This window comes from Poecilia reticulata, linkage group LG21, assembly GCF_000633615.1.
Source record: "Poecilia reticulata strain Guanapo linkage group LG21, Guppy_female_1.0+MT, whole genome shotgun sequence".
Taxonomy (NCBI): Eukaryota; Metazoa; Chordata; class Actinopteri; order Cyprinodontiformes; family Poeciliidae; genus Poecilia; species Poecilia reticulata.
In genome coordinates this window covers 19,279,328-19,307,213 of record NC_024351.1, presented here as the reverse complement: position 1 = coordinate 19,307,213, position 27,886 = coordinate 19,279,328, and the positions used below count along the sequence as shown (strand labels likewise).

Below are 27,886 nucleotides of genomic sequence, written 5' to 3'. Positions count from 1 at the left end.
GGGTCGTCCTGCCTCAAGTGGAGGAGTTTAAGTATTTGGGGATCTTGTTCACGAATGAGGGAAGAAGGGAGCGGGAGATTGACAGGCGGATTGGGACAGCGTCTGCTGTGAAGCGGGTGCTGTACCGGTACAGATGAACTAAAAAAAAAGACTTTCAGTTTGTTATTATATCGTATCATATATCATTTATTATTGTTATTAATTAGGTCTTTTTCTACATTCTACAGCAGGGACAAATCAGACTAATATACAACAAAATTTTATGTTCTGAATCTGAAATGTCTCTCTCACACACTATCCACCTGAATGTTCATTAACAAAACACAAATTTAACAAAAAAAACCTCCCAATTTCATTGCAGTTTTTTAATGTACAAAGTATAAGAGCCTTTATTTGAGTAACATTGATCGATAACTCATTGCACCATTAGGAATAATAAATATTCATCATATTGAAACAATCCAAATAAATGTTAAGAGAAATGACTGCTTCATGCTCAGATTAAATGCTTAAACACAATATACAGAGAAAGATATTTTAAAGAAATCTCTAAAAATGTTCCAAGTTTATTTGCATTTAGCAAATAGAAATAATTTGGTGATTCTAACTGACATAAAACAAGAAAAGTTTGGTCTGATTTTAACTTCAGACAGAAAGAAAATAACTTGACTGTGTTTCTTAGTTTGCTGTATGAAAATTTCTAGTTTCAGCTGTAAATGACTCTTCCCAAATTGAGGTTTTTAATCAAATGTTAGATTGCAATTTATCACAAAGCTCTGCAGTTTGACATTCAAGCACTTTCATGGACTCATTACAAAAATCAAGGACTTTCTAAACCTTGAAAACAGCTAATTGAATTTCGAGCCTTTTCAAGGATTTCAAGCACTCATAAAAAAAAACCCTAAGAAAAAGATAAACAATGTTTAAAGTATGTGAAGTAGAGACATTGGGTTTTAGGAAAATATGAAGTTGGATAAAAATATTTTTGGAAAATTGTGATGATGATATGAAGTGAAATGAAGCCACGTTTCCCTGGTGATCACAATGTTTACATCACTGTCTCAGAGCTTTAGCTTCTGACTCAATTAAATTCTAGATCCATATAAGTTATTGCTGAGCAGATCCACTAACTGTAAGTTTGAATTTTTTTGTTACCAAATCCGTGTTTTCTGGCAGAACTGTGTGAGTTAATTAGTACCTTATTATTTAATGACACTGAAATATATGACTGTCATAATGAAGGACTGGAATGTTTCTCAGAAAAAATTAAGGATTGCGAGACGTGTAAAAAAAAACAACTAACAAAAACGGATTATGAGTGTCGAAGATTTTTGAGAAATGTGAAGAAAAGAAACCCGCATCACTGTGAGAGCCAAATGTATCGTAGCCCACCACGACTCTCCCATGCAGTTATCTCCTTATTTATTCCACTCTTATCATTCATTTCAAACCTTCGCTCTTTTGTATCACGCTGTCCCGTTCTCATCTGCAGTTATTTCATTTAGGATGCATGTTCTGCCTGTTTTATTTAATCACTTTCTGTTTTTCGCCGCTTGCCTCGCCTCGCTAAAGTGATTGCTGTCTTTGTGATTTGTCAGTAATGCGTACTATCTTTTTTTTTTCTTCGTTTTTTTCCCCCCTGTCTATCAGCTCAGGGAGAGCTTAGAGGATTCAATCAATCAGCTGCAGACACGGAGGCTGAGCAGGACCAACGGGGTCCGCAGTTCCTCCGTCTCTTCCCTCCACAATAGTGACCTTGAGGCCTTCTCAGGGTCAGGTATGGTAAACAACTGATGCTTTTCTTGTTTGTTTGCTCATCATGTCCTTTTTTTGTATATGAAATTAGGCCCTCGTTGATCGCCTAAAATGATTAATCATTAACAGAATTCCTTTATTGTCATTGTGCAAGAAAGCACAATGAAAGTTACAAAATAGCGGTGAAAATAAATAAATTATAATAAGTTTATTTTGATAAATATAAAAGAATATGGTAGAAACACACAGAAACAACCGGGATGTTAAGAAATTGATGACCAGAGTTTGATGAATAAGCGTTTGTTCATGGCAACAACAGCTCCTGAGTAGAAACTGGTTTTTAGTCTGTTTATTTTAACCCTTGATTAATCGATTAATGAAAATCAATTAATAGTGATTACTTGATTCTTGAAGCAATCGATTTACTGTGATTAATCGATTATTGAAATAATCAATTAATTGTGTTTAATTGATTATCACAATAATCAATTAATTGTGATTGCTTGAGTTCCGAAATTATCAATTGGGATCAATTGATTAGTGAAATGATCAATTGATTCTTGAAACAATCAATTAATCGTTTTACAGACTAATCAATTAATTGTGATTAATCAATCAATCAATCATTTCCATTTGGTTGTTAAAATAATAACGGTTAGTGTCACCTTTACATTTTTACCATAATTTAAGGGACTGTTGTGTTTCCAGAGGAGAAGCGCTTCCAGCCCACCTCCCCACTGAAGGATTACGGCAGCAGCCCCAAAGGCAGGAAGAGGTCTCAGTCTGCTGGTGTTCGCTTCAGGGATTCCAACCGGCCTGCAGACGATGTAAGTAACAACAGCCCCAGCATCTGATTATTACAGCTTTGCAGTTCCGTAAACCTGCCACAAGAGGGCACACTGAGTCAGCAACATTAGCCATTGTGTTCTGCCGCTTTGAGACAGAATCTGTTTTTTTTTTCCTTCTTTTCAGATTACTAAAATGTGTGAAGAATTCAGATTGTGGTGTGTTTAAGTCAGCCTTTGATGGTTTGAATTGAGTCTGGACGTGTGTGGGTGTGTGTGTGTGTGTGTGTGTGTGTTTTTCTCACAGATTCATTCGGTGCACCAGACCCTGCGGGACCTGTACTCCGACCAGCAGAGGCTGTCTGATGACCTGGATAGAGAAATCCTCCGGAGGAACAGGTACCTGCTGCTTTTAACGCCACTCTATTCAACACTGCAGTTAACTCATGGCTGATAGGTTTTTTCTTGAAATGCTCTTAATCAATTAACCCACCTTATTTTCCGCACTATAAGGCGCACCAGATTATAAGACGCACCTTCAATGAATGGCCTATTTTAAAACTTTTTTTATATACAAGGCGCACCGCATTATAAGGCGCATAGAATATACGCTACAGTAGAGGCTGGAGTTATGTTATGCATCCACTAGATGGAGCTGAACTAACGTGAATGTCAAAACAGTCCGACTCTGGTCGGCGAGGAGAGCCTTCCTGGGCCAGGATGTGGCCAGACGATGGTCACCCTTCTCCGTTCGCGCACAGCATGTTCGTGGAGAATGTGGTGCTAAATGACCTGCAGATGGCCTGATTCTAGACTGTCGGTAGGTAGATGGGTCAGTCAAACTTTATTAGTAGATTACAAACCAGCGTTCTGACGACTATCCCAGCATGCACCGCGCGCTTCTTCTACGGGTGAAAATGAAGTCGGCGGCTACTTACCGTAGTTGCTAGACCTGTTGTGGCTCAATATTGGTCCATATATAAGGCGCACCAGATTATAAGGCGCACTGTCGGCTTTTGAGGAAATTGAAGGTTTTTAGGTGCACCTTATAGTGCGGAAAATAAAGTAATTTAGTAAATAGTGGAAGAGGAAAAATTTCAGATTTGGAAAGCTTGTAGAACATGGAGAAATGTTTTTGTGGCCTGAAGCCTGTAATGGACGCTCTGTTCACTAACTGCTGCTGCATATTAACTAGACTGAGGCAGATCTGCCTCTGTTACAGTGAAACACTGAATGAATGCTCTGTTCCCTTCAAAGGGAGAGCTGGAGGGTTTGAGTCTGGCTTTCGTAATCCTAATCTACAAGATTCCAGACCAATCTGGAAAATCCTGGAGTTTAGGTGAATTTTCCAGGCCTGGAGGAGTTTGGAAAAATACATTCAAGAATGAAAAAAGTCTTGCATTTCCAGACTTTGTTCCCTATCCTTTTATTAAAGTATCCTTCCTCCCTTCTTTGCTTCTTCCCTTCTGTCCTTCCTTCCTTTCTTTCTTTTTTATCTCTGCAGCGTTTTCCTTGCAGACGGAGCCTCTTACTTCCTTCTGTCCTTTACTTTTTTGAAATATCAGATTTTCAAAGTACAGCTTGGACTCAGTATTTTCAAAGTTACAATTTTAAGTGTCATGCATCAGGGATGAGGTCTAACATTAGTTCCCACCTTGATGCAAGTTTTTTAGTGACCAAGTTTGTGTAGAATCACGGCAACAAATCATAACGATACCGAATGAAGTGTCATGGAAACAGTGGGTTCGTCATAACTGATGCCTCTGTATATGAGGCATCAGTTATGACACCTTATATATCTGTTTTAAGTCTTGTCTGTTTTTTTTGTAGCTAAAGTGTTCTCGTGTAAACCCGTATTTATCATGTTCACTATTATTAAGGTTTTACTTTAATCTTCCACTAAATCTTTGATCCCAACGTCTTTAAACCACCTTAATAAAAACAACAAAAAGTCGATGGAAATCAGAAGAGACGCGGCAGAGTCGGGCGACCGCAGATCATTCCCCCAGCATAGATTAGAGTTTGACATTTTGAAGTTATTAAAAAAAAAAAAAAACTCTTTCCTCCCTCCCGCTGCTGACCAGAGCAAATTGATCCCCCGTCATATTTCAACATCCGAAGCTGAATAATTATTTTCTCGTCGCTTCAGATTATGCCTTCACATCGAGATCGATCGTGTAGCGAAAGAAAGAATTTTTTCCGAGGAGTTTCTGTCACTTCGTTTTGTCCGTTTTCTCTTTTTGTTTTTTTTCTGTTTCACAGGTCGGACATCGACACCAGGCGGGCGATGGAGAACCTGTCGGAACACATGACGGTTTCCCAGAGGCAGGACTCGGTGAGTCGCAGGTGGAAGACAGTATTAAACTGATGCATTCAAACTATTCAATGCTGATGATTTCTGTCGAAGTCGAAAAATCTGACGGTGTGAACAAATAGTTCACTCTAATTTCCAAGCACATCGTCGTCGTCGTCATCATCAGCGCTCTGGCAAACACGCCAAATGACAGCCAGTATGTGTAATATTTGTTATCTGGTTCTGTCTGCGGACGTGACGAGATAAAGGTATTAGCTGTCCTTTACAAGACGACGTGCTGCTTCCTGATTAACATGGGGGGTGTCGGGGGGTGTATTACTTCCAACCAGGCACAGTAAAGTTTTTTTTCTTTTTCACTCCCACACATTCATTTCCTGTCGGCTCATTAATTGAGTCGTCGCGGTGCCGGCAACGTTCTCGTGACCCTAGGCGTCTTCGCTCTTCTCCTGCAGGTGTCATCCCACGTGGAGAGACGTCTGCAGGAGCTGGAGAGAGAGATGAATGCCGAGAGAGAGAGAGATAGGAGGGCGGAGTGGCGGGTGGCTGGGGACGACGACCAGCAGGAGGTGAACCTCCCCCCTCCCCCTTCTTATCTCATCTGTTTCCATTCCTCCATCACACTTTAGAAAGAAAAACAAAGCATCACAGCCTGTTAGATTTCAAAAGGCGTGGGTAAAGGCTCAACTTCCTGCAGGGCGGTGACCCTATAGCCGCTCAACATATTAGATCACATGTCAAACTCAAGGCCCGGGGCCCAAATATGGCCTGCCGTAGCTTTTTATGTGGCCCTCTAGACTCCAACTTACATCATTAAGTACCTCTAGTTTTTCACAAATCCGTAAAATTCACACAAAATTAAAAGATCTCCACATTTTTTCTCAAAATTGGTCAAGAACATTGGGTTTAAGTGACTACTGCCTCAGCATTATTTGATGTCAAGTTGTAGTCTGTGATTGACACGATCAAAAAGAAAAGTCACATTTAACATCATAATGTCACAAATATCACACATTTTCCATCATCTTGAGAAATGCTTGAGAAATCCTTGAATCTCCCATGGTAACCATTAGCAGTACAAAACGCCCTGGTGGACCTAGCTCCTCCTCTGAGCTGCACTTTCCAAGCTTCAGAGCTTCCATCTCCCCCGCAACTCCCTCTACTCAGCTCCTTCAGACTAGCTAGTAGGAATTAGCAAGTACCTGGTGGAACTGCAACAGTTTAAAAAGGTGTATTATGAAATCTCTATAAACAAAAGTTCCTGGGACGGAAAACGGGCAAAACTGCCACAAAAAGAGTCCATTTGAATAACTCAACCAGCATTTCTCTGGCCTGTAACTTCTAACAGGACTCATAAAGGAGTGAAATAAAGAAATTACTCCAAAATATTTGGGGTTGCCATAAGGATTGTCTTGTATATGTGCAACTTTCCAGATTCCCTTCTACTAACAATTCCGCCCTAAGTATTTTGGTGGCATGAATGCCACCAAAATACTTTGACGTTTATTGTTGTGACACGACAAAAAACTTGGGAAGCCACTGGTGAATCTTCTTGGTAACGACTTGCCAGACTTCCTGCTTACGTCAACATGCAGCTAAATCAGTTCAGTTCGCCAAATATTTCAACTCAGTCGAGACGGTTGAAGGTTCAAGCGCTGAGAGACGGAGATTATCCTTCACTGGCTCCGTCTGGTGGACGGACTTTGATGCTAATTTCCCCCTCACAAGTCTCTGGTGAGTCACTCCCTTCCTCACAGGGAGAAATACTGCTGATAAAAGAATGTCAGCAGCACTTCACTTTGCATAATAAAGGACTTGCAGAAGCAGAGTGATTTTTTTTTTACCCATTGCTAGTATTTATACAGTTTAATGAGGCTCAATTTTCCAAGAAGGTGCCAGCCATCGGAGCCGCCGTCTCTGGGAAGGAAAGTAGCGGTATAATTGCGTTTCTAAATGACAGCTGAATTATTTTTGTGATCTCTCCTGAGAAATTCTTCCTCACTCTGAAAACTAAGTCGCAGAAGATTTCCTCCACCACATTAACAAAGCGGTGCAATTAGAAACGAGAACCAGTGAATTGGTTAATTCAGTACTTTTTAATGCTGTTACTTTTTTAATATTGTCAGGATGCCTTTTCCTTCCACAGCTGTTCTTCACAACCCAACCCAACTATCCTATAGCATTTGAAGCAAATTTAACTTTGTACTTTAACTAGACCCCTGCCAAGCTTTATATTGCAGCCATTTATAAAATATATACATATAGTTTTCTTTTTTTAAATTATTGTTTCAGTCATTTTCATTTTTTTTCCTTTTATAAATTATTTTTATGTTTTTAGAGAAAGTTATTTTTATATTTCACTTATTTTTTTATTTTTCCGTTTTTAGCCATTAAAACATTTATTTTTCTTTTTATTTATTTTTATTATATTAATATTTCAACCATTCTTTTCTTTTTTCTTAATTTGAGTTTTTCTTTTCTTTTGTTTAATATTTCAACCATTTAATAAAGAGGCCTTTGCTTTTTCAATTAGAATCAGGTTTGGATCGCTTTTTTCCATCTTTAAGTGAAACCGAAGGTTTTCTTCATGTTGAAGAAAACCTTCAATATGAAACTTTGAAATTATTTTCACGGTCTGAAAATTTCAAGTGCGACAAAAATGCCAAGCTAGAAGAAGTTCATAATGGCACTTTTTAACTGTACTTACAACAAGTAGTGTTCAAAATTCAGTCTCTAGGTTAATATAAAAACACTTGCTGATGCATTGCATGTTGCCATGGTTACAACATTAGCTTTAATTTAGCACATGTATTGTTGATGTTATCACACGCAAAATAATATAGTAAAGTGGCTCTATTCAACAGTTTCCCACTTCAGGGCATAGAAAGGCCGCTGAGAGCAAAATGGATCTTAACTAACGTGTGTTAAATCAATTCTAATTATCATTATATCATGGAGTCGACTCATAAGGGTCTTCATAATCTGACTCCCTCTTTTCCTCCCTACCCTTGACTAAAATTAGGAACACAAGTGTGACATTTTGCAGCACTTTTGAACAAAGAGAGGGAGAGAGCGCTGCAATTGGGTTGACTTTAAACTGATTGGCACTATCCACTTAGCCACAGAAATGATTCATGCCGCAAACGCTCAAGCTCATGTTTGCTAATTTTTTTAATTATCCCAAGCACTTTTTGTCTTTGACTTTGTCTCCTTCTTCCCGCGTTCTCCCAGTTGAACCACAGAGGGGCACTGTGTAGTCATACGCTGTCCCACAAAACCTGCTTGTGAGCAAGAAAGAGTTTTCTCCTGATTCATTTGCATCCCTCCACAGAACGTTTCCCTAATGGGACACCAGCGGTGGCCCGGGGTGGCGGGACATAGTGCATTTGTCCTCCCCCCAAAAAAAAGAAAAATCCAGGGTAAATAAACAATGAAAGGAAATGAAGAGGAAAATAATCTCTTATATACTGTACTAAAGGAGCAGGAGAAGAAGGAGAGCAGAGTGTGCGTTTCTTTCCCACCGACGGGCCCGCTGTGATGTGAATCAAACAGATGATGAGTCACTCCGGTGGTTGTTATTGCGAGCAGGCGGTAATTCATCACCACGGCCCGCTACGGGTGCTTTGGATTGAGTGGGATCTAAGCTCTTGTTACACATCTGCCATAATGCCTTTACACTGTTCCAAGAAAATTAAAGTCAGGAGGTTTGTTGGGGGGGGTTGAGAGGAAGAGAATCAACAGTGTAGAAACAGCACTTCCTGTGTTGCATTCTTACAAATTTGATTGTTTTTCTTTGTTTTTGTAGAATTTAGGGAGGTGCCAAGTTCGACCTGAAGAGAGAGAAGAGAGAGAAGATGGCTTGACGGCGAGACTTCTACGAGCAGAGAGGGAAAAGTCCAAGGTAAAAATCTGAGTTTTCACCACAAGATGTTGCAGAAGTATTCAAAATACTCCCTAAACATTTCCACAACTAGTCTTGTCCCAGCCGGATGATTTGGTGGATCTTATTCTTTAGATTGTATGTGAAGCAGAACACAAAATAGCTAATAGGCCCCCTTTACGATAAATTTTGCTGGACGTTAATTTGTCCCAGAAGTTATTGCGATAAAATTTCTAACAAACATCTGACACTGATGCATGAATCATTTTAAGTATCCAAAATAAATCTACAAACAAAATGGTTGACACTTAAATACTTTAAATTAAATCCTCATTAATAACTCATTATTGTATAAGAGTTTATCATTTTATATACATAAGGTAGAGAATTTTTTTTCAAACTGTTCGATAGTTTTTAAAGTAGTGCATGCAGTTTTATTTCTGTTATTCCTATCACTTGAACTTAAGACAAAAAAACTTTAGTTTACTAACCGTTGATAATCTGTTTCTAGCTTTAAACATGACAAATAACATTTTTATATTAACAAAGTCCCTTAATTTCAAGACATTTGAATAAATAATCAATTCATTAGTCGCGTTTATTTGTAAAACTATACAGCCACTAATTATGAAATGAAAAATAAACGTATTCTATCAAATCTCATCATCAAGCAAATACACATGAAATGTATTGAACAATATTCCAGTTATTATGAATCAAAGGCAACTCTAAACAGGTGGAGTTTTTAGCCTCGATGTAAAAGAACTCGGTGCCTATAAAATATTTTTTCGTTTTAAGGGTTATGAATAGTCTTAGGAAGCATTTTGGATTTGCCACCGTCTCTTAGTCCAGATCGTTGCTATTTTCCTCCTAGATGGAGCAGGAGCTGGGCAGAGCCAGGAGGTTACTGGAGCAGTCGGAGGACAGCAGGGAGTCCCTCGTTCAGCAGGTGTGCGTCTGTGCCTGATTAATGGGGGAGGAGGCCAAACTTCACAAAACGAAGCAAGCCATGAAATGTCTCCCCTCCACACCCCGTCCACCAGGTAGAAAACATGCATGGCGAGCTGCTGAGGACGAGGACGGAGAAGACGGTGGTTCACCGGCCACAAACGGAGACGTCTCAGCTCCGCGCCCAGCTGTGTTCCGGCCACGGCGAGCGAGAAGGAGGAAGAGGTCAGCTACACGGGTCGGGTAGCCAGGTTGTCAGGGGAACGGAAGGTGGAGGAAATTATCGGGTCTGTGATTTTTGAAAACACCTGTTTCCTCCTGTGTTACGACTTCATTTTTATATTTTTATCCTTGAAACGACACTTTAGATCATTGCTCAGTGTGATTTAACAACTTCTTCAAATGTCTTTTTTGTTGACTATTAGAAATACATTGATAGGTACGATGCAAAATCACATGATCAAATTTAAGCAGATTTTAACCCATGAACAAATCCACAGACATCAAACACATGCAAAACTAAACAGAGGTCAAATAAAAAATACATTTGCACAAAATAGAAAAAATATACAACAAATTAAGTTTAGATAAACCTATGACGGTAAAATGTGTTATCCTCAAATATGTATGAAGAGGAAAATAATAATAAAAATTAATAAATTATATAAAAGGCTGCACAGTGATGCAGTTGGTAGAGCTGTTACCTTGCAGCAAGAAGGTTCTGTGTTCGATTCCCGGCCCGGGTCTTTCTGCATGGAGTTTGCATGTGTGGGTTTTCTCCGGGTACTCCGGTTTCCTCCCACAGTCCAAAAAAAACATGACTGTCAGGTTAATTGGCCTCTCCAAATTGCACCTAGGTGTGAGTGTGTGTGTACATGGTTGTGTGTCCTGTGTGTCTCTGTGTTGCCCTGCGACAGACTGGCGACCTGTCCAGGGTGAACCCCGCCTCTCGCCTGGAACGNACAGTCCAAAAAAAACATGACTGTCAGGTTAATTGGCCTCTCCAAATTGCACCTAGGTGTGAGTGTGTGTGTACATGGTTGTGTGTCCTGTGTGTCTCTGTGTTGCCCTGCGACAGACTGGCGACCTGTCCAGGGTGAACCCCGCCTCTCGCCTGGAACGCTAGCTGGAGATAGGCACCAGCAACCCTCCCGACCTCACTAAGGGACAAGGGTGTAAGAAAATGGATGGATGGAAATTATATAAAAGTGGGAAGGGGGACCATTGAGAGACAATAGTAGTACATTTCTCATAAGGATGCCAAACTTTATAAAATCTATTTTCTGAACCTTGGAAAGTAAAAGTCCACACACAACATAATAACCTTTATCCAGCGTGAATGAGAATGTAGAGCTGGATCTTTCTGTCTGACCAAATTTCGGGCAAATTATTATGAAACATAACTAAACGGAGGGAAAAAAAGCACAAAAAAAAAAAAAAAAGAAAAAGATTTTTCTTCCACTAAATCATCCCCTAACATTTTGATTCTGGTAAAGATTTCACCTGAAATCCATCTTGCTAGCTGAATTAAAAGATGGTTTCCAATGAAATAGGAACAAACAGTACAAATTATTGTTTAGAAAGTGCGCAAACATCATTTTGCACACTTCAGAGTGTTGAAAAGGGTTGCACACGGTGGGAGCAGGTGAGTAGGAGAGCATGTGGAAGGACAATGAAGAGACAGCCTTCAAACCAGCGTCCTTGAGGCAAGAAGCAAAGCCACATCTGTCAACAAAAACTACAAGGACACCCTGAAATTCTGCTGGAAGCACAGAAAAAAAGAACATTTATTCTGATGCATGGAAGGTCATTTTTCCCCCACAAAAAGGAAAAGAAAAAGAAAATCAAAATCTTTCATCAATCAGCTGATCATTGCACGCTCTCCAGCATGACAAAGCAAAGTATCACGAGGCAAACGTAATACAATTCCCTAAGCCAACAAAGAGTGATCAGCTCCAATCACAAAGAAAGATTTGACCCAGAGATTGATACCCGGCCTGTAAAAACGCAGAAGTTACGAAGAAAGTTTTGACGCGATTTTACAACTCCGAACTTAAATTTGAAGTATTTCATTAGAAGAAGGTTGGAAAAATTAAAGGTTTTAGGTGTCTGTCAGGGGAACGAAAACACGTTGAAGCTTTTTGAATGTGTTCTCCTTTGCTGCTCAGACCTTTCTACCATGGATTCACCCAACGTGGGTGTGTGTGTGTGTGTGTGTGTGTGTGTGTGTGTGTGTGTGTGTGTGTATGTATGTATCACACAGATTACAGTGAGCTGGAAAAAGAGGTGGCTGAGCTGCGGGCGCAGCTCCACAAGGCCTCGGTCCGGAGCGAGGTGGAGGAGCTGAGGAGGGCCTTGGAGAGTAAAGAGAGAGAAAATCTGCGGCTCAGTTTACAGGTCAAGGTGGGTTTCAGAGAGGAAGGCGTCGGCCACCTTTTTATTTTCTCTGGAGATACGGCAGCATGTGAAGTTCCTACACAGTCTGGAATTTGACTTAAGTATTTTCCAGATCTGCCATAAGAATGGACAGACTATTCCTGGTCTCATTGTCTACATCCTTCCTTCATTTCTTCCTTCTTTCTTTCTTCCTTTTTTGTTTCTTTCTTCTTTTCTTCTTTCCTTTCTTTGTTCCATCCACCCTTCTTTCAGTTTTTCCTTCATTCAATTATTCTGTCCCTCAATTATTCCTTCCTTCTTTCTTTCCTTACTTCAATCCATCCTTGCCTCCTTACTTCTTTCTTTTCTTCTTCACTTCTTTCCCTCTTTCATCCTTCAATCCTTCATTCATACCTTCATTCCTTTCCTCTGTAGGTCCATCCCTCCTTTCTTTGTGCCATTTTTCCTCCTTTATTCCTTTCTGCAATTTGTTCTTCCATCCTTCTTTTTCTCTCCTTCCTTCTTTCCTTCCCTCTATCATTTTTTCTTACTTTCCTTCCTTTTGAGAAAGATATGTAGGATCCCAGTTAAAAAATAAACAACATTTTTAGCTTAAGTGTTAATGGGGATGAACTCCAGATTTGGTGACTGTCCAAGAAGAGGGTCAGATGTTATGACTTCTTCTTCTACTGTATTATATCGCTTATAATTCAGTAGAAGATGGACTGTATTACACACTTGACTGTAAAAAGGAAATCCCAACATTTTGTGTTGAGACTCCAGATTGAGTCTGGTTTCAGCGATGCCAACAAATGACTACGTTTTAAGCTTTTTGGCACCATCGTCTGAGCTCATTGAAATTGTGTCTAAACTCCCACACCCAGCCCGTAACAGATCAGGTATGAAGCCATGTGGTGGGTGTCTGCATACATCACCTGGGGCTCCTCTCATGGATTTTACACTTGGATCAAATAGACGAAAAGAAACGTTTCTTTTGGAGGTAAGCGAGCAAAAATGAAGCATAATGAGCCGGATGGATTTATATGTACAAGACTAATCAGCGTTTGACTAATTACCCCTACCTGACATCCTTATTCAGCGGAAGTATAAAAATGGCAGCCATTTTGCTTTGCCTTGTCTTTATTCCGCTGCCAAACTTGAAACTTCAAAGTCGTCTTGATTTTCTCTGGGCCACTTTTCAGCGTTTAATCGTAGGAAATCCAGATGTTGGAATGGCTGAACCTTCTCTGACCCGTCTTTGTGAGAAGATGAAGAGAAATGGTTGCTAGACGGAGCACGGACAGAGACAGAAAGTTCCCAAAGTGTCTTTTTTTTTCATCTCCAACCGAAGTTTCTCACTTGACCTTTCTTCCCCCTAACATGGAAGGAGTTCTCATCTGACATGGAAGGGTGGGAAGAGCAGCATCTGCGAATTCTGGACCAGCTGAAAAGCATGCAGGTAATTTAAATTCAATTAAAAGCACCCCACATGTAAGTAAAGTGTAGTACCTTTGTTCTGGGACAAAGCATTGTAAAAACTTGAGCTGTAAATCTTTTTTTCCCCCCTTCCATTGTGGTTACGGGGTCTTGAGGAACAAATGTGAGCTTTATTGAGGAGTTGAATGGTCGTTTCAGAGCCGCGGGCAGACAGAGAAGAAGGAGATGGAGGCCTTGGTGCTGGAGAGCGCGAAGAGCAAAAATGAGCTGAAGACCAGGGCCCAAGAAGCGGTGCGTCAGTGGAGAGCGAAGTGCAGGAGGTTGCAGAAGGAGCTGGAGGATGCCGAGGTTCAAGGTCGACTTCATGAAGAGAAGGCCCTGCAGGTCGGTCCAGCCATCACTCACAAACTTCTCCACAGTTTCAGTCCAGCTTCAATTGTATGCTTTCAATATTTGGGGGTAAAAAAATAAAACACTTCTTACTGTTTCACAATAACAAAACTGACTCTGACTGCTAGGTTTGTTGCACAGCATGTGTAATGCTGCTGAGAAGCAAAGTGCAGTTCTATGTGCAGGAGTTTCTGCTGGTTGTATCGTACATGTGACGAAGAAGTTTTTTTTTCTTTCAAAGAAACATTCAGACCGAGGCTATTATAATTAACTAAAACTAAGAAAATAACGAAAACTGGAACCGCGAAATCGTTAACCGGGATAAATAAAAACAGTAATTAATGGGGAAAAACTATGACCAACTGGGACAATATGGTATGTTTATAAAACGAACTAAAACATACTGAAATTAGAGCGCTAATATCCCTCGGTTTGGTGTTTGTGAATCTATTTATCAGCCTTTCTAACTGCCACATTAACCTAAAGAACACTATAGCTGTGGGGAAACGTAGTGGCAGTGTCATGCTTGGATAGCTTTGCTCCAAAACCTTTTAATATCTCTAGAACTGATCTGTTGACTGTTTTCTTGATTAATGATTTTACATCCAAATTTTCTTAATAGGAGATTTTCTTTTTACAAAATGTGAAGCAGGTTATGTCATTTGAGGAGTTCTGGGTAGAATATATTTGCAAACAATGTTTTGGTTTATTCTAAAAATCAAAATGTATACATTTTTGTACAGTTTTGGCTTAACTGCTACTCTGAGGGTGTTATTCTATCAAAAGAGTGCAATTTTTAAGCCTTTATATTCCAATTAATGATTAATCAATGACTAAATTAGTTGACAATTATTTCAATAATGGATTCTTCACAGTTAATTTGAATAATCCTTTCAATCCTAGCTGGTAGCCTCAACAGTTGTGGTGGTTTGTCATGGTTGTGTGCATATTGGTTAACTACAATATAAAAAGGGCTACAGCAGAGTGTGCCGTCTCTTATTTGCTTTCTAACTCGCATTCTGTTCTTTGCTGACTTCCTCTCAGGTTGGAATGTCAATAAGGTCTGAGAAACTAATTTGACTTTAGACAAACTTTCCCTCAAGACCCCCGTAGGTGAGACGAACCTTTTACCGCTCGTTCACCAAAGTGAGACGGCCCAGTTCTGATTCACCGTGTACTGAAATTCAACAGAAGAGACAAACAGCTGGTTGAATCCTGGAGTGTGTGACAGTACCCGGTCAGATCAGCCAAAAGGCAGCAGATTGGGATGCTGTCCCACACTACAAAATGATCCAATTACCAAGTCCGTCACTCCGCCAGATTTACCGAGCTGTGTGCTTCCACATGAAAAGGAAACAAAAAGGCAGGAAGATTTCTTTACCTACCGTTGAATACCGTCTGGCCAACAAAAACACGGGTGTGGAAAGCAGAAATAAAGCACCACCGAGCTGGAAAAATAACGACTTTCATCCAAGAGAGCAAGCAAGTCACACCAGGCTGCTCAATGTTCTCAGGAAGTGGTAGCTTAGCTGAACTGAAGATACGCAAGCAACAAGAGGCAGCAGATAAAAGCTAAGCTTAGTCATTCTTAGATAACCCATTTCAATGCACCATTTAGGTAAAGTAGTTACAGTAAGAACACAGTTTTTACTGATACTAATTATATTTATAACAAGACACTGTGACAGTCGCTAAATTGGCAAAAGTGGGGTGACTGTTGTTAACTGAGCATGTGCAGATGTAACCTGGTGGGTGGGTCCGTCAGGTTTTTTTTTGTTTTTATTTTTTTAAATATGATATTAACTGATGGTCTTTTGGAATGAGGACTGGTATTTGGTATTTTATGATTAAACTGCATTAGAATCCAAACTATGATATCAGTATTTGGGTTTTGCAAGAATTATTAATTAGAACTTACTATTTTCAGACTAACCCACAATTATTATCCCAATTTTCTTTAATATTTGTTTGGTCAGGTGACAGTGATACAGCGCAGGATTGTGGGAAGTTAAATGAAGTTTTGGTGAAGCCAGCAGTGTGGTTGTTGCTTTTCAAAATTTCGAAAAGGTAGTGATATGTTTATAATATATACATTATTAGTAAATATTGGTTATCGTCTGCAATAGCAATATTAATAGCAATGGATATCGATATTGGCCCAAATTTTCTTATCGATACGACCATTGGCTCAGTTTCCAGATGTTATTGGTATTTATTGGGCTTACACACAAACTCTTACACACAAACTCTTGATGGCACAATCAACATAAACAAGCACACAGATTAAAACTCTGCAGTCAGTTGTCTTTTTATGTCTTTCACATTTCATCTACTCAGAACCTCTCCATCTTGTTCTATATTTCACAGCATATTGACTCGGTGGGCCGGACCAATGATCATGTATTGATATTAACTGATGGTCTTTTGGATCAATGTCCAAAAGACATTGGTCAATGTCTTATGGTGTCCCGCAGGGCTCAATTCTGGGCCCCTGCTTTTCTCTCTTTATTTACTGCCTCTGGGTTCCATACTTAGGAAACATGGCATTTCTTTTCATTGTTATGCTGATGATTGTCAGATTTATTTGCCCATGAAGCAGAAGGATGTTTATTCTATCAAACATCTCCTGGCATGTCTAGGTGATATTAAAGCTTGATTGGCCTTGAACTTTTTAAATTTGAATGAAAACAAAACAGAGGTGATGGTGTTTGGACCCAGTGGCTCCTGTGAGTCCTCCTCTGTTGACCTTGGACCTTTAGAGGTATATTTTAAACCTGTTATTACAGATCTTGGTTTTAAAGTGGACAGTTATTTTAAATTGGACAGCCAAATCAGAGCCGTGGTTAAGTCCAGCTTTTATCATTTAAGGCGATTGGCGTCAGTGAAATCTTTTCTTTCCAGGCAGCATTTTGAAACGGTGATCCACGCTTTTATTTCCACTCAATTGGATTACTGTAACGCACTTTATCTGGGAGTCAGTCAGTCACTGGTCTCACGTCTGCAGCTGGTTCAGAATGCTGCTGCACGACTTTTGACAGGAACTCGAAAGAGGGAGCATGTGACCCCTGTCCTGGCCTCACTTCACTGGCTGCCTGTATATTTTAGGATTCATTTTAAAATTCTTATGTTTGTTTTTTAAATCACTACATAATCTTGCCCCGGCTTACTTCTTTGAGCTTCTTCACCCCTACAAACCCTATCGGTCTCTCAGGTTAGCAGATCAGCTGCTCTTGGAGGTACCAAGATCCAGAAGGAAGCTCAGAGGGGACAGGGCTTTCTCTGTCATTGGCCCAAAGTTATGGAACGACTTGCCTTTGCAGGTCAGAGAGGCCCCTTCACTGTCCACTTTCAAAGTTGGTCTTAAAACCCATCTACTTTACTTGGCTTTCACCACCAGCGGGATCTAGTTTTAAATTGTATGTTTTTGTTTTTAAACTGTAAGTTTTTATTTTATTTTTTTATTATGTTGTGTTTTAATGTACAGCACTTTGTATCAGCTGTGGTTGTTTTAAAGTGCTTTATAAATAAAGTTGGTTTGGTTTGGTTTATGTAGGCCTCTTGGCTTTCTTTGTTGCATCATCTTAGATAGAAACTGTGGCTGATGCACGACTTCTATAGCGTTGATGCTCTGAGACGCGAGGAGATCAATGATGCTATAGTCCTTCTCAAATCCAAAAGTGATGCCTTCAGGCTATGAGGAGAAAACCAAATATTTCTCTGCCAGACTCTCTTTCTGCAGTTCTGAAAGTCAGATCTGTGAATGGATAGTTTAAGACATTTTAGACACTTTACAACATGTAACAGAGTATTCACTTTGATTTGATACGTGAAATACATACCTTTTTTTTGCCACTGTTTTTCACTCTTGGCATTAGTTTTATTTTGAGCTTTTCTCTGCTATTTTTTGATAAAATATGTATCTTTGATCTGTTGAACCTTGCGAGGCACCAATAGACTGAACTTTATCATGGACACACTTACCTCTTTTCAGTATTGATAGTTTTGGAGTTGTATTTTTATCCATGTTATCAGCTGTGGATCGACGTGCTTAAATTTGTTCAGTAATTGGTTCATCTTAAGGAACAGAAAGCCTTTTTATCAAATGAAGTTATCAACTGGAAGACATTCAGGTATAAGACTATCTTGGAGTGAGAACTACTTCTCTTAAAGGGGCAGTTTTTTTAGTTCTACATCACATATATGATGCTATTCCCTTATCAAAAACATACCTGGATTGTTGCACCTTTTCTCTGCGTCTGCCCCACTCAGCTCCTTCAGACTAGCCAGCAGCAATTAGCAAACACCTGATGAAACTGCGCATCTGCTGAGCTCATTATAGGAGCTACTTCTCAGTGCAACGCTGGCAAAGGGTTGTTAAAGGGTTAATAGAGGAGCCATGTTTTTATTACTTCCTGTAGGCGGAGAGAATTAGATGTAGGCCCAATTTCAAGGCATTAAATTGCAAAGTAAAATTTCTTTTAAGTCATATTTGATATATATGTACACACACACGCACACACATAAAAATTTTAAAGCAGCTGAAGGTAATTATGGGATAAAATGGCACTATGTACCTGGAAAATACAAAATACTGCCCCTTTAATTGTTTGTATCTGATTATATTTAGAAACCTGAGTGAAAAGCGGGCAATTATTCACACAAAATCCCAATCAAATTTGTTAAAGTTTGCGGTTTTAACATGAAACAAATTGAAAGGATTAGAGGTATGAACACTTTCTCCAATGTGTGCTTCAAGAAACGCTTCAGTTAGTTCAGAGCTGGTAGTCGGTAACAAGGTTTACTGACAGGTTCTTTGTAAATGTAGCTCAGTGTGAAGCTGTGCTCCTCATACAGCCCTCTGTTTCTCCACTGGTCTCTCATTGCAGGCACTTCTTTGTGTGACTGGAGCTCTCTTTAGCACAGTATCCCATCTATTTCATTCAATTTGAAGTCTCAGGTTTTTTTTCCCAGTGACTGATCCCTCCATCTGTCTCACTGAAACTCAACATAATGTCTCCGAGTATAGACATGAGGTGCTTTCAACACCCACATCCTCCAAACACACTAATCAGCATAACAAGGCTGCACTCTTTCCATTTTTGCAGTTCTAAATGTGAAAGCACTCTGTATCTCATAGCACAGATAGGAAGATTAACAAATTTACCTGAGACTTTCTGCATATGTCTGAATCAAGCTGTGTTTTTTTTCCCCCCATCTGCTTCCCTATTAATTAAACTCTTAATCATGTATCTTAAAATGACTTGCAATTGCCTTTTTTCCGTGTGATGGCTGAAAAAATAGGAACGCATAAAGAAGAGCTAAAAAAAGACAATGTGACAGATGACAAATAAATTAGGCCCAGTTTTCCTGATGAGTTTTATTTAGTTTAAGATCAAATCACTAAAACTGAATGTGAAACTGAATATTTTCATTTTATTGCTTTTTTGCAACATTGTCTTTATCTTCAAATTCAAGATAAAACTGCGGAGTGATAACTATGGAATATACAAAACAATTGAACATGCTACAAACCATGCTAGAGAGGTCATGCACTTATGTCAGTTTTCCAGGTTGCGTTGCTAATACAACATGGCTCCCTTGTTGGTTGCTGGATTTGGAGAATAATAAAAGAATTCCCGATGATTGGCGCTATTCCTCTAATGTGCATAAGTGGTGAGCCAATTTTTTACTTGGCGTGTTGGCTATCTTTAGCGTGCTTACCATCCCCATTCGAAATTTTACAGATACATTTTAAAGCTCTAATTTTCTTGGCCATATTGTAAACTTTCAGTTGAGTACAATTCTACATCTGTGTTCAAGTTTTGGGTATTGACTCTTAAGCCCAATTGTGGTGGATTTGGAGAAATTAGCAACAGAGTTGGCAATGCTCAACAACTATAAAACTGAAACCAATGCAAACATTTTAAAAGGACTTAAAAAACAAGAGAGCAATGCTTATTAACCTGTTGGAGGCATAAGTAAAGCCTAGTGACCCGCCAGGCTTATAATACACTGGAGGAAACCCTGAGATTTATTCTTCATATTTACTCCATTACTGCTCAGTTTGTGTCAGTTTGAACAAAGCAACCAAACAGAACAGAACAAGACATAACCTAAACGTTGTGTGAGCCAGTTTTATTTGCACTGACCTACTATAACCTACCCTCCTTGTGAAAGGGCTCAATTACTGTTTGCTGGATGACTGTCAAGTCAGCAGTTTTCCCCATGAAGCCATAAGGTTTTGCATAACATTTCTGTATTCATATTTTTTGTTGCTTTTACTTATTTTTCAGATGCTAGTTTAATTTTTTTTTATTCTAATGATATCCTACTTTGAGATGCAGCTGTAGTGTGCAATCATCTCTTGATAAATGGAGAGCAGTGGATTTCTTCACGATTTCAAACACGACACAGCGGTACAGACCCAAAGGTACTTCATTACAGCAATACATTCGCTCGGTTTTGTTCCAGTGGTTGGATTTAGCGGAATAATTAATAGCTGACAGTTTTCATTAGCTTAAAAAGTCACCTCCCAGTGTTTTTTCCAGTCCATTTGTACCGAGAGAGTCACCTCCAAACTCCCAGTAAGCAACCGTCACGCTTCTTATACCAGGAAGACAAGACAAGACAGACTCCCACCTGGCGTATTCTACGTGATGCGAATTAATTACGAAATCATTTCGGCCCCCTTAATGAATTAGGGGAGAGAATCAAGTGCTCAATTAAATGATTAGGTTCTGAGCTGCCGCAAAGTCCTTGCAAATTCCAGTCAAAGCCGGAGCATTAGCAGCAATCTGCCTGGAACAGACCTGACCATTGTCCCTTTATCGAAACGCTGAGTGTTGGTGTTTTCCTATCAGCTAAGAGCTGGTACTGCATATGTTCCTCTCTCTCTGTCTCTCTGTCATTCTTTTCTTCCTCTCATCATTATTGTTAGAGCTCCTCTGCATACCTTCTTCTCTTCATTTGTCATTACTCATGTCTTCCTTTTTTTTTTCCTCCCACTCGTACCCCTCCTATCGTCTCCTCCTCCTTCCTCATTTGGTTGTGATTTTCTCCCTTTAGGTCTCCAGGGAGATGGAGAACTCCGAAGCCCAGCTGAAGGCGCTGAGCCAGCAGACCGAGGCGTCCCGTAGGGAGCTGGGCGAGGCCCTCGGCCGTTTGGCCCTGCGCGAGGCGGAGCTCCACCGTAAGGGCGTGGAGCTGTCGGAGGCCCACCAGAGGCAACTGGCGCTGCAGCAGGAGATCCGGGAGGTGTGCGGCTCACCGTCTAGAATTAGCTCTGTTCTCATAGTCGTCAGAGAAACAAAGCATTTGTCAGGAGTCTGGAGATGTCTGGGATGATAATAGAAGCTGTTAAGTGTGGATGGTGTGTTTTTGTTTTTCTATAAGGAGACACAATATAGAAAAAGTGTTTCTATTTCCAACCTCTAATTTGTCATTGTCATAGAAATTTCTCTTTTCTTTCCTTCCTCCCATCTTTCTTTCCTTTTTTCCTTTTTTGTAATTTCTTTTCTTCTTTCCTTCCTTCCCTACTTCTTTCCTTACGTTTTTCCTCCTTACTTTTCTTCTCTGTCCTTTCTTTCCTTCGTTCTTTTCTTTCTCCCTTCTTTACTCCCTTCATTTCTTCCCTCTGTCCTTTCCTTCCGTCTTTCCCACCTTCCTTCTGTCCTTTATTTCCTTCATTCCTCCCTTCATCGCTCTTCCCATCCTTCCTCCTTTCCCTTTGTTCCTTCCAGCTATCTTCCTTCCTCCTGCCTTTCCTTCCTTCCTTCTGGCCTTACCTCCTTTTCATACTTTGTTTCCTCTCTCCTTCCTTTCTTCTTTTTCTCAGTCCTTTCCTCCCATGAAAGGTCAAAACTAATGCCAAAGGAATTAGCTGAATCTTGCAAGGTGCTAGCTAACATTGATCCTGACCCCAGGTGAAGGAGGCCTCGGCCGCCCTGCAGCAGGAGTCTCAGCGTCAGACCTCCACCATTGCGAGACTGAGAGAAGAGAACCACATACTGGAGGAACAAGCTGACGTTCAAGCCCGCCGCCTCCAGAGGGACCAGGAGGATAAAGCTGAGCTCCAGATCACCTTGAAGCAGATGACAGCTGCGCATGCCCAGCTGTCCCTGCGGCTGACCGAGGAGGAGAACACCAGGAAGGACATGCAGAGGGCCACAACGGAGCTGCAGGCCAAGCTGACGTTGCTACAGGAGGAGCGCACCTCTCTGAGCCAGCAGCTGCAGCTGGAGAGAGAGGTCCATCAGAAGGAGCTGAACAACATGGCAACGACAGTCAAAGATGACCGGACCAGGAAGGATCGGGAAGTGCAGGAAACGCTCAGACTCTGCCGACAGGAAAATGATGAACTGAGTACACAACTAAGAGAAATTAAGGTAGGAGATTTGCTCTTCATTAGATCTGAGCTATTTTAAGAGTCTATCTCAGCTTAAGGAATATGACCTGTAGCTCATTAATTTGTATGTTTACAAGCACCAGAACATAGCAGTGTTATCTTTTTCTCACTATTTCAGGGTGTCCTGAATTACAGAGACACCCTCTTAGTCCTTCTTAGTCTTAAAAACTATTTCAAAAACTTTTTAAGTCTTTTTAAGACTTTAAAAATTCTTAAATTCTTGTATCTAAAATAGCGGTTCTCAACGTGGGCGGTACCGCCCCCCAGGGGGCGTTCAGAGGACAGCAGGGGGCGCTGGCGGACATTTTTACAAAAGGGGGGCGCTGGGATGCCTTTGGGGGGCGTTTGGTCAAAGGTAAACTTTACACCTTAAATCCACAACAATACCAGTTTAGACTTTGAGCAACTTGGTAAAACTGTCTTGTGTAACATTAAATCATGCCTGACTGCAACTGTATCGATGGCAGCTCTTCTTCTTCTATTCAGTGTTTGTAGCTTCATGGCGCAGCTCCGCTCCGCATCAGTTCAGCGTTACACCGGCTGACGACGCTGCTGTGATTCACTTTGTCTGGTATTTATGTAGGGTACATATGTTTTGGCAGTTCTGTGATCATGTCAAAGTAGCAATTTATATTAAAACGTGTTTTATTTCCGTTTGAAAGCTGCCCGCTTCCATGGAAGGACAACAGAAAATCAAACATGTAATTACTAAAATCACGATGCCCTCACTTTGTATCCCTCTGAAAAATGAACCCATTTAAATAAAGAAATAAAGAAATCCCTCCATGGGTGATACCACGATAGAGAGCGTTCATTTTATAGCGTTAACACGGTGCTGTAAGTGGTCCGGTATGAAACGGGTTTGATGGAACAACGGTACCACATCACTTTTACATTTCAATAATCAGAATACAGAAATTGTTTCCGTTGTTTTAAAAGGTTTATGATGTCGGTCTGCATTTTCCGCATCGATACGTTTCCCGACCGCCCTGCACCTTAGGGGCTTAAAAAAAAAAAAAAAACACCGCGCACATTGCACAAAATTCTGAAACATGAGAAGCGGGCAAAATGGAGCGACGAACTAGATGTGAATTATGACATAAAAACAGAATCCGACGCTGAACAGTGAAAAATCAACACATGATGTGAAACATATGATTAGGAGGCGCAGCAGGTTATGAGTGAATATTACTGATGGTCATTAAATGATAAAATACATTTAGCAACAGGAAAGAAACTAAAGTGGACATAGCAATAAACCAAGAGAGGATAATACTAATCAAAGGAAACTAAATGGAAATGAATGAAGAACAAAATGCAAGATTAAACTAAAACTAAAATAAATACAGAGGAATAAATTGGTATGGCAAGACCTTTCGAGCAATAATTAATACAGAGGACTGTATGGCAAGAATAAACAGGCACTATTTCCAGATAAAAGGTAAAATAATATTGTTGAAATGTCATGGGCAGGGGCGCAACTACACATTATTCAGGTGGATGCGAAAACATAAATCGGCGCCCCCCACGAAGGAGCGTAGAAGCATACGCTTGCCTCCACCCCCGCCCCCCTCCTCCAGACGCCGATACGTCTAAGGCAAAACTCGCTACATTTACCCCGTTATGTGAGCGAGGTGAAGGAGCGTAAGGAGCGCTGAAGTGTACGGGAAAACATAATCGGTGCGCAGATTCAAGACATCTACAATAATGATAGTAACATTAATAATAAAATAATTGTCAGTGCAAAGTAACCTACAAATTATTTGGTGGGGTGCATTGAGGGACCTGGATAAAGGCTAGGGGGGCGCTGGCCCGAAAAAGGTTGAGAAACACTGATCTAAAATGAAGGCCTTGAAATGTCTTAAATTCTTTTCTTTTTTTTAAAGTTAAGCTTTCCTTAAATTCATTTTTTACATTTCTTACATTTTGTCGTTGCAGGACTATTTAAATGCGTGCATTTTTTTATTTAATTTCTTGTGGGACTTTTCTGTCACACAACAGATTGAGTCCCTTGTAGACATTGCATTTGGTGACTCAAGGCAGTTATCCAGCTAACTAGCTGCTAATATATTCTTGTAGCTACCTAGCTAGCTAGCTTTTTTTTTTTTTTTGCGTCTATCATGGACAAGGGCAAATTTATGTACCAGTTTGCTGCACTGGTCATCTTCTGTAAGTTCAACAGTGATCAAAATCAACAGCTTTTAAGCTTGACACCTTGAGGTAAAGGCGGTAGAGAGCAACATGAACTATGATAAAGCAGGATGCCCCAACAACTGCCTATATTTATATATTTTTCTGTCTTAAATTTCATTCAAGATGGCATTACAAAAGGTTTTAAAAGTCTTAAATTAGATTTTATGAAACCTCTAGTTCAGGCCTCCAAACCCAAACAAGCCCCTATTAGTCTCCTCTCACAACGCTGGTTGTAATCTCTTTATCTGACTCTTGTCAGGGGAAATTATTTAGTATTTCTTATGAAATCCCAATCAAATCCTCTTAAATATCCAATGTGCCTCTATTGCCACATAATGTTTCAGGTGTAACTGGCGTCCTTAATTTGTGTAAATCTCTTTAAATGTTTAAAATCACAAACTGCCCACAACGTACTTTGCGCCTATTAGCGATCAGATTCCGATTTATTCTTGCTGAACATCTGGGATATTTCCGACCCAGCGACACACGGAGGAAATGCTCTCATTTAAAGTAATTTCCTTTGTCGGCTGTAGCTCTGTCCTCCGAATACACCCAAGGATCGCTGACGTTCTTAATGGCGTGCGGCGCACCCACGGTTCTTCAGGGGCCGTGCCAAACCTCCAAGCGTGAATATTTAAAAAGAAAAAAGAAAAACTCAACATATCAGACCTCGGTCGTCTCATCAAGGCTCACCGGAGATAGCAGAGGATCTGCTTGACTCGCCCTCCTCCCTGATGTTCAATATCTCCGATGATGAGCCCCTCCTTCCTCCACCCTTTGGGTGTACGGCTTCTCAAGGGGCGCGGCCCTCCCTGATATGCTTGAGTTTAGCCTATTAGCCGCTCGAATGGCATTAATATCTGACATAGCTCATTGAAATGGTGTCATTTCTGAGTGCGGGAAGGACAAGGACATTTGCTGGAATGTTTTTAAAAACTTGCCTGAGGGTGTGCACCAGATGTCCCAAAGAACCCCCCACCACACCACCACACACACACACGCATACACACACATCCAGAAAGCATATATTGCTGTTGCGATACAGTCACTCGTCAGAAAATAGCTTACAATATTCTAATTTTCTTGTTCCCTCGTGTCACATTTTTTCTCCACTCTGTCTTCCCCCTACTGCTGCCTCTCTCTATCTTAATCCTTTTCTTTCTGCTTCCCTTCCCTTCAATTCTAATTTGGTATTTCGCATTTCCAGCTCCCGCTTAGTTTTTTTCTTTTTTAGCCCATTTTTTTTGTTTCAAGTCGCTCTTATCTCTTCTTGTCTTTTGTCACTGTTTTTCCTAACACTTTGATTTGTTTGTGAGTGTAGCGTTATTTTTCTTTTACCAAACTTCCCTTTCTGAAGCTTTTCTTTAAAACTTTTCAGACATTGTGGACAGACACAGAGTCGGCAAACGTATTATGATTCTTTGAGCTTTTTCATGTGTTACAACCACCAAGTGGAAAGTATCTTTTGGGAAGGTGTGGAGGAGTAATATGATACACCAACACAAAGTGGAGACATTATGAAGTGGATGAAAAAACATGTGTTGTAATTTTATTTTGGTACTTTATTTATACAGGAGCCTGGAGTTTTTAAAGACATATTCATGACTTTATTCACACACCATCCCGCTCATTGTACTAATGCTTTAATTTGCCATTTGTTCAATAATGCTATTCCTTCTGGCGTGGCTTTTCACAAAGTTTAGTAGTACTTTTAAGGGAAATTCTTTTAGAAGAGCATTTGTGAGGTCAGACACTGATGTTTTAATAAGTTTCAGCTCTAATCGATTCCTAAACGTGTTCTGTTGCGTTTGAGATCAAGAATATGACTTCAGCATGAGGGCTGAAATGATTAATCATGATCAATTGATTACTGAAATAATCGTTCAATAACTTAGTAATTGATTAATTGCTAGCTGGAGTATGCAGACAAAATAAAAAGGCCAATTACTGAAAGAACAACATATTCAGAGTTGTAATTTAGCCTTAGCTGTACAAAAAATAGATTTAAAAAACTTGTTTTTCTATATTTTCTACCTAGAACTTCTAGGTAAAAGTTTTAGCTTTACCCATTTCAAATTCTATAGAAAGAAAATCTATTAAGCATCTTTTGATGTCCAATCAGTCAGTTAATCCAGAAAATAATCAACAGATCAGTTGTAACTTGACAAAACATAGATACGTTCATTGATGCACGACCACTTTTGGAACCACTTGACCTTTTTTGACCTGCAAAATCCAACTAGCATGGTTGCGATGAGCTGAAATGGTACCCGTTTGTACACGGCGGCTCTGAAAACCCGTCCCTCTCCATCGTTCTGCAGGCGGACGCGGTGTCGGACAAGGAGCTGCGCGTGGCGCTGCACATCAAGTTGGACAGGATGAAGGATGAGTGTGATAAGCTGGTGGCGCAGCTGCACACTAAAGACGACGCACATTCTCTTCTGCAAAGAAAATACCAGCAACTCAAGCAGGAACTGAAAGACAAAGTAAGCCAAGCTCGACTTGTTGGGATTTGGGGTTTGTATCTGTGAATGGAGGCCGTTTTATTTTACAACAGTATCTGCATAGTGCAAACTAAAAACATGCAGGACTGACTTCAAACATCACCGGCTTAATGCGTCATATTAAAAGCAAACATGTATATCTTGGCCTTCTTTATTCCTTTCACTTCCTTTTATATCTGTTTGGATTATATGATCATATTATCCTAGCTATTGCTAAAAAAAAAAAATCATATTTATCAGTGTGACTTTAGGCGTTTTCATAAAGTATTGATGCCAGCTCACCTCCTCGACACAGACCTAATAAGTTGTATGTGGATTTTTCCTGGGTAGACGTGTATTGATTTGTAATTTGGCTTGTGCAGAAAACCCGGTTCCTATTCATGAAACATGGGAGGGTTATTATCTCGCCGTAGAGATAATGATTCGTATTCCCACGGCGGCGCTGTTCACTGAGGTTCCTGTCCTGTGACTTATTGATTGGCTTTGTCCTGGAAGAAACCCTGAAATATTGGTGATACTAACCTAACATAAAGAACACTGCTGTATGTTTTACTTTTTTTCTTTCTATTTTTAAACATTGGAACCACAAGATTTCAATATGTTTAAGTAGAATTTTACAGAACCTTTAAAAAGTATTCATCTCCTTGAATATTTCCTCCTTTTATTAATTTTACAAATCATTCCTGATGAACATAGTTTGAATTTTTTGATGGAAAAAAATACCCCCAAAAAAAAAGAAAAACCTCTTTTATATCACAATAAAAACTAATATCTACAAAATAGTAACAAATAAATAGAAATAAGTGATTGGCACAAATATTTCCTCCATTTAAAGTGACTGATTTAATTCAACAGAGGTCCAATTAATTTGTGCTAGTAGTCTCACAATGAGTGGAATGGAGA

General features: G+C 40.0%; 1 protein-coding gene across 8 annotated transcripts in view; it reads left to right on the top strand.

Annotated features, from left to right (window-relative positions):
- The window catches only part of cep128 (centrosomal protein 128), a 57,260-nt gene that overhangs the window by 2,966 nt on the left and 26,408 nt on the right, over window positions 1–27,886 (top strand). For 4 of the 8 annotated variants that reach the window (XM_017302314.1, XM_017302310.1, XM_017302309.1 and 1 more), the window contains exons 3-16: window positions 1,651–1,777; window positions 2,446–2,582; window positions 2,848–2,939; window positions 4,803–4,875; window positions 5,307–5,420; window positions 8,657–8,752; window positions 9,606–9,680; window positions 9,775–9,904; window positions 11,943–12,082; window positions 13,443–13,514; window positions 13,691–13,876; window positions 20,948–21,136; window positions 21,805–22,266; window positions 26,801–26,965. In XM_017302314.1, the coding sequence (XP_017157803.1) occupies window positions 1,651–1,777; window positions 2,446–2,582; window positions 2,848–2,939; window positions 4,803–4,875; window positions 5,307–5,420; window positions 8,657–8,752; window positions 9,606–9,680; window positions 9,775–9,904; window positions 11,943–12,082; window positions 13,443–13,514; window positions 13,691–13,876; window positions 20,948–21,136; window positions 21,805–22,266; window positions 26,801–26,965 (2,058 nt within the window). The remainder of the gene's footprint in view (window positions 1–1,650; window positions 1,778–2,445; window positions 2,583–2,847; window positions 2,940–4,802; window positions 4,876–5,306; window positions 5,421–8,656; window positions 8,753–9,605; window positions 9,681–9,774; window positions 9,905–11,942; window positions 12,083–13,442; window positions 13,515–13,690; window positions 13,877–20,947; window positions 21,137–21,804; window positions 22,267–26,800; window positions 26,966–27,886) is intronic. The other 4 variants (XM_017302315.1, XM_008398228.2, XM_017302312.1 and 1 more) reach the window with 3 other exon arrangements.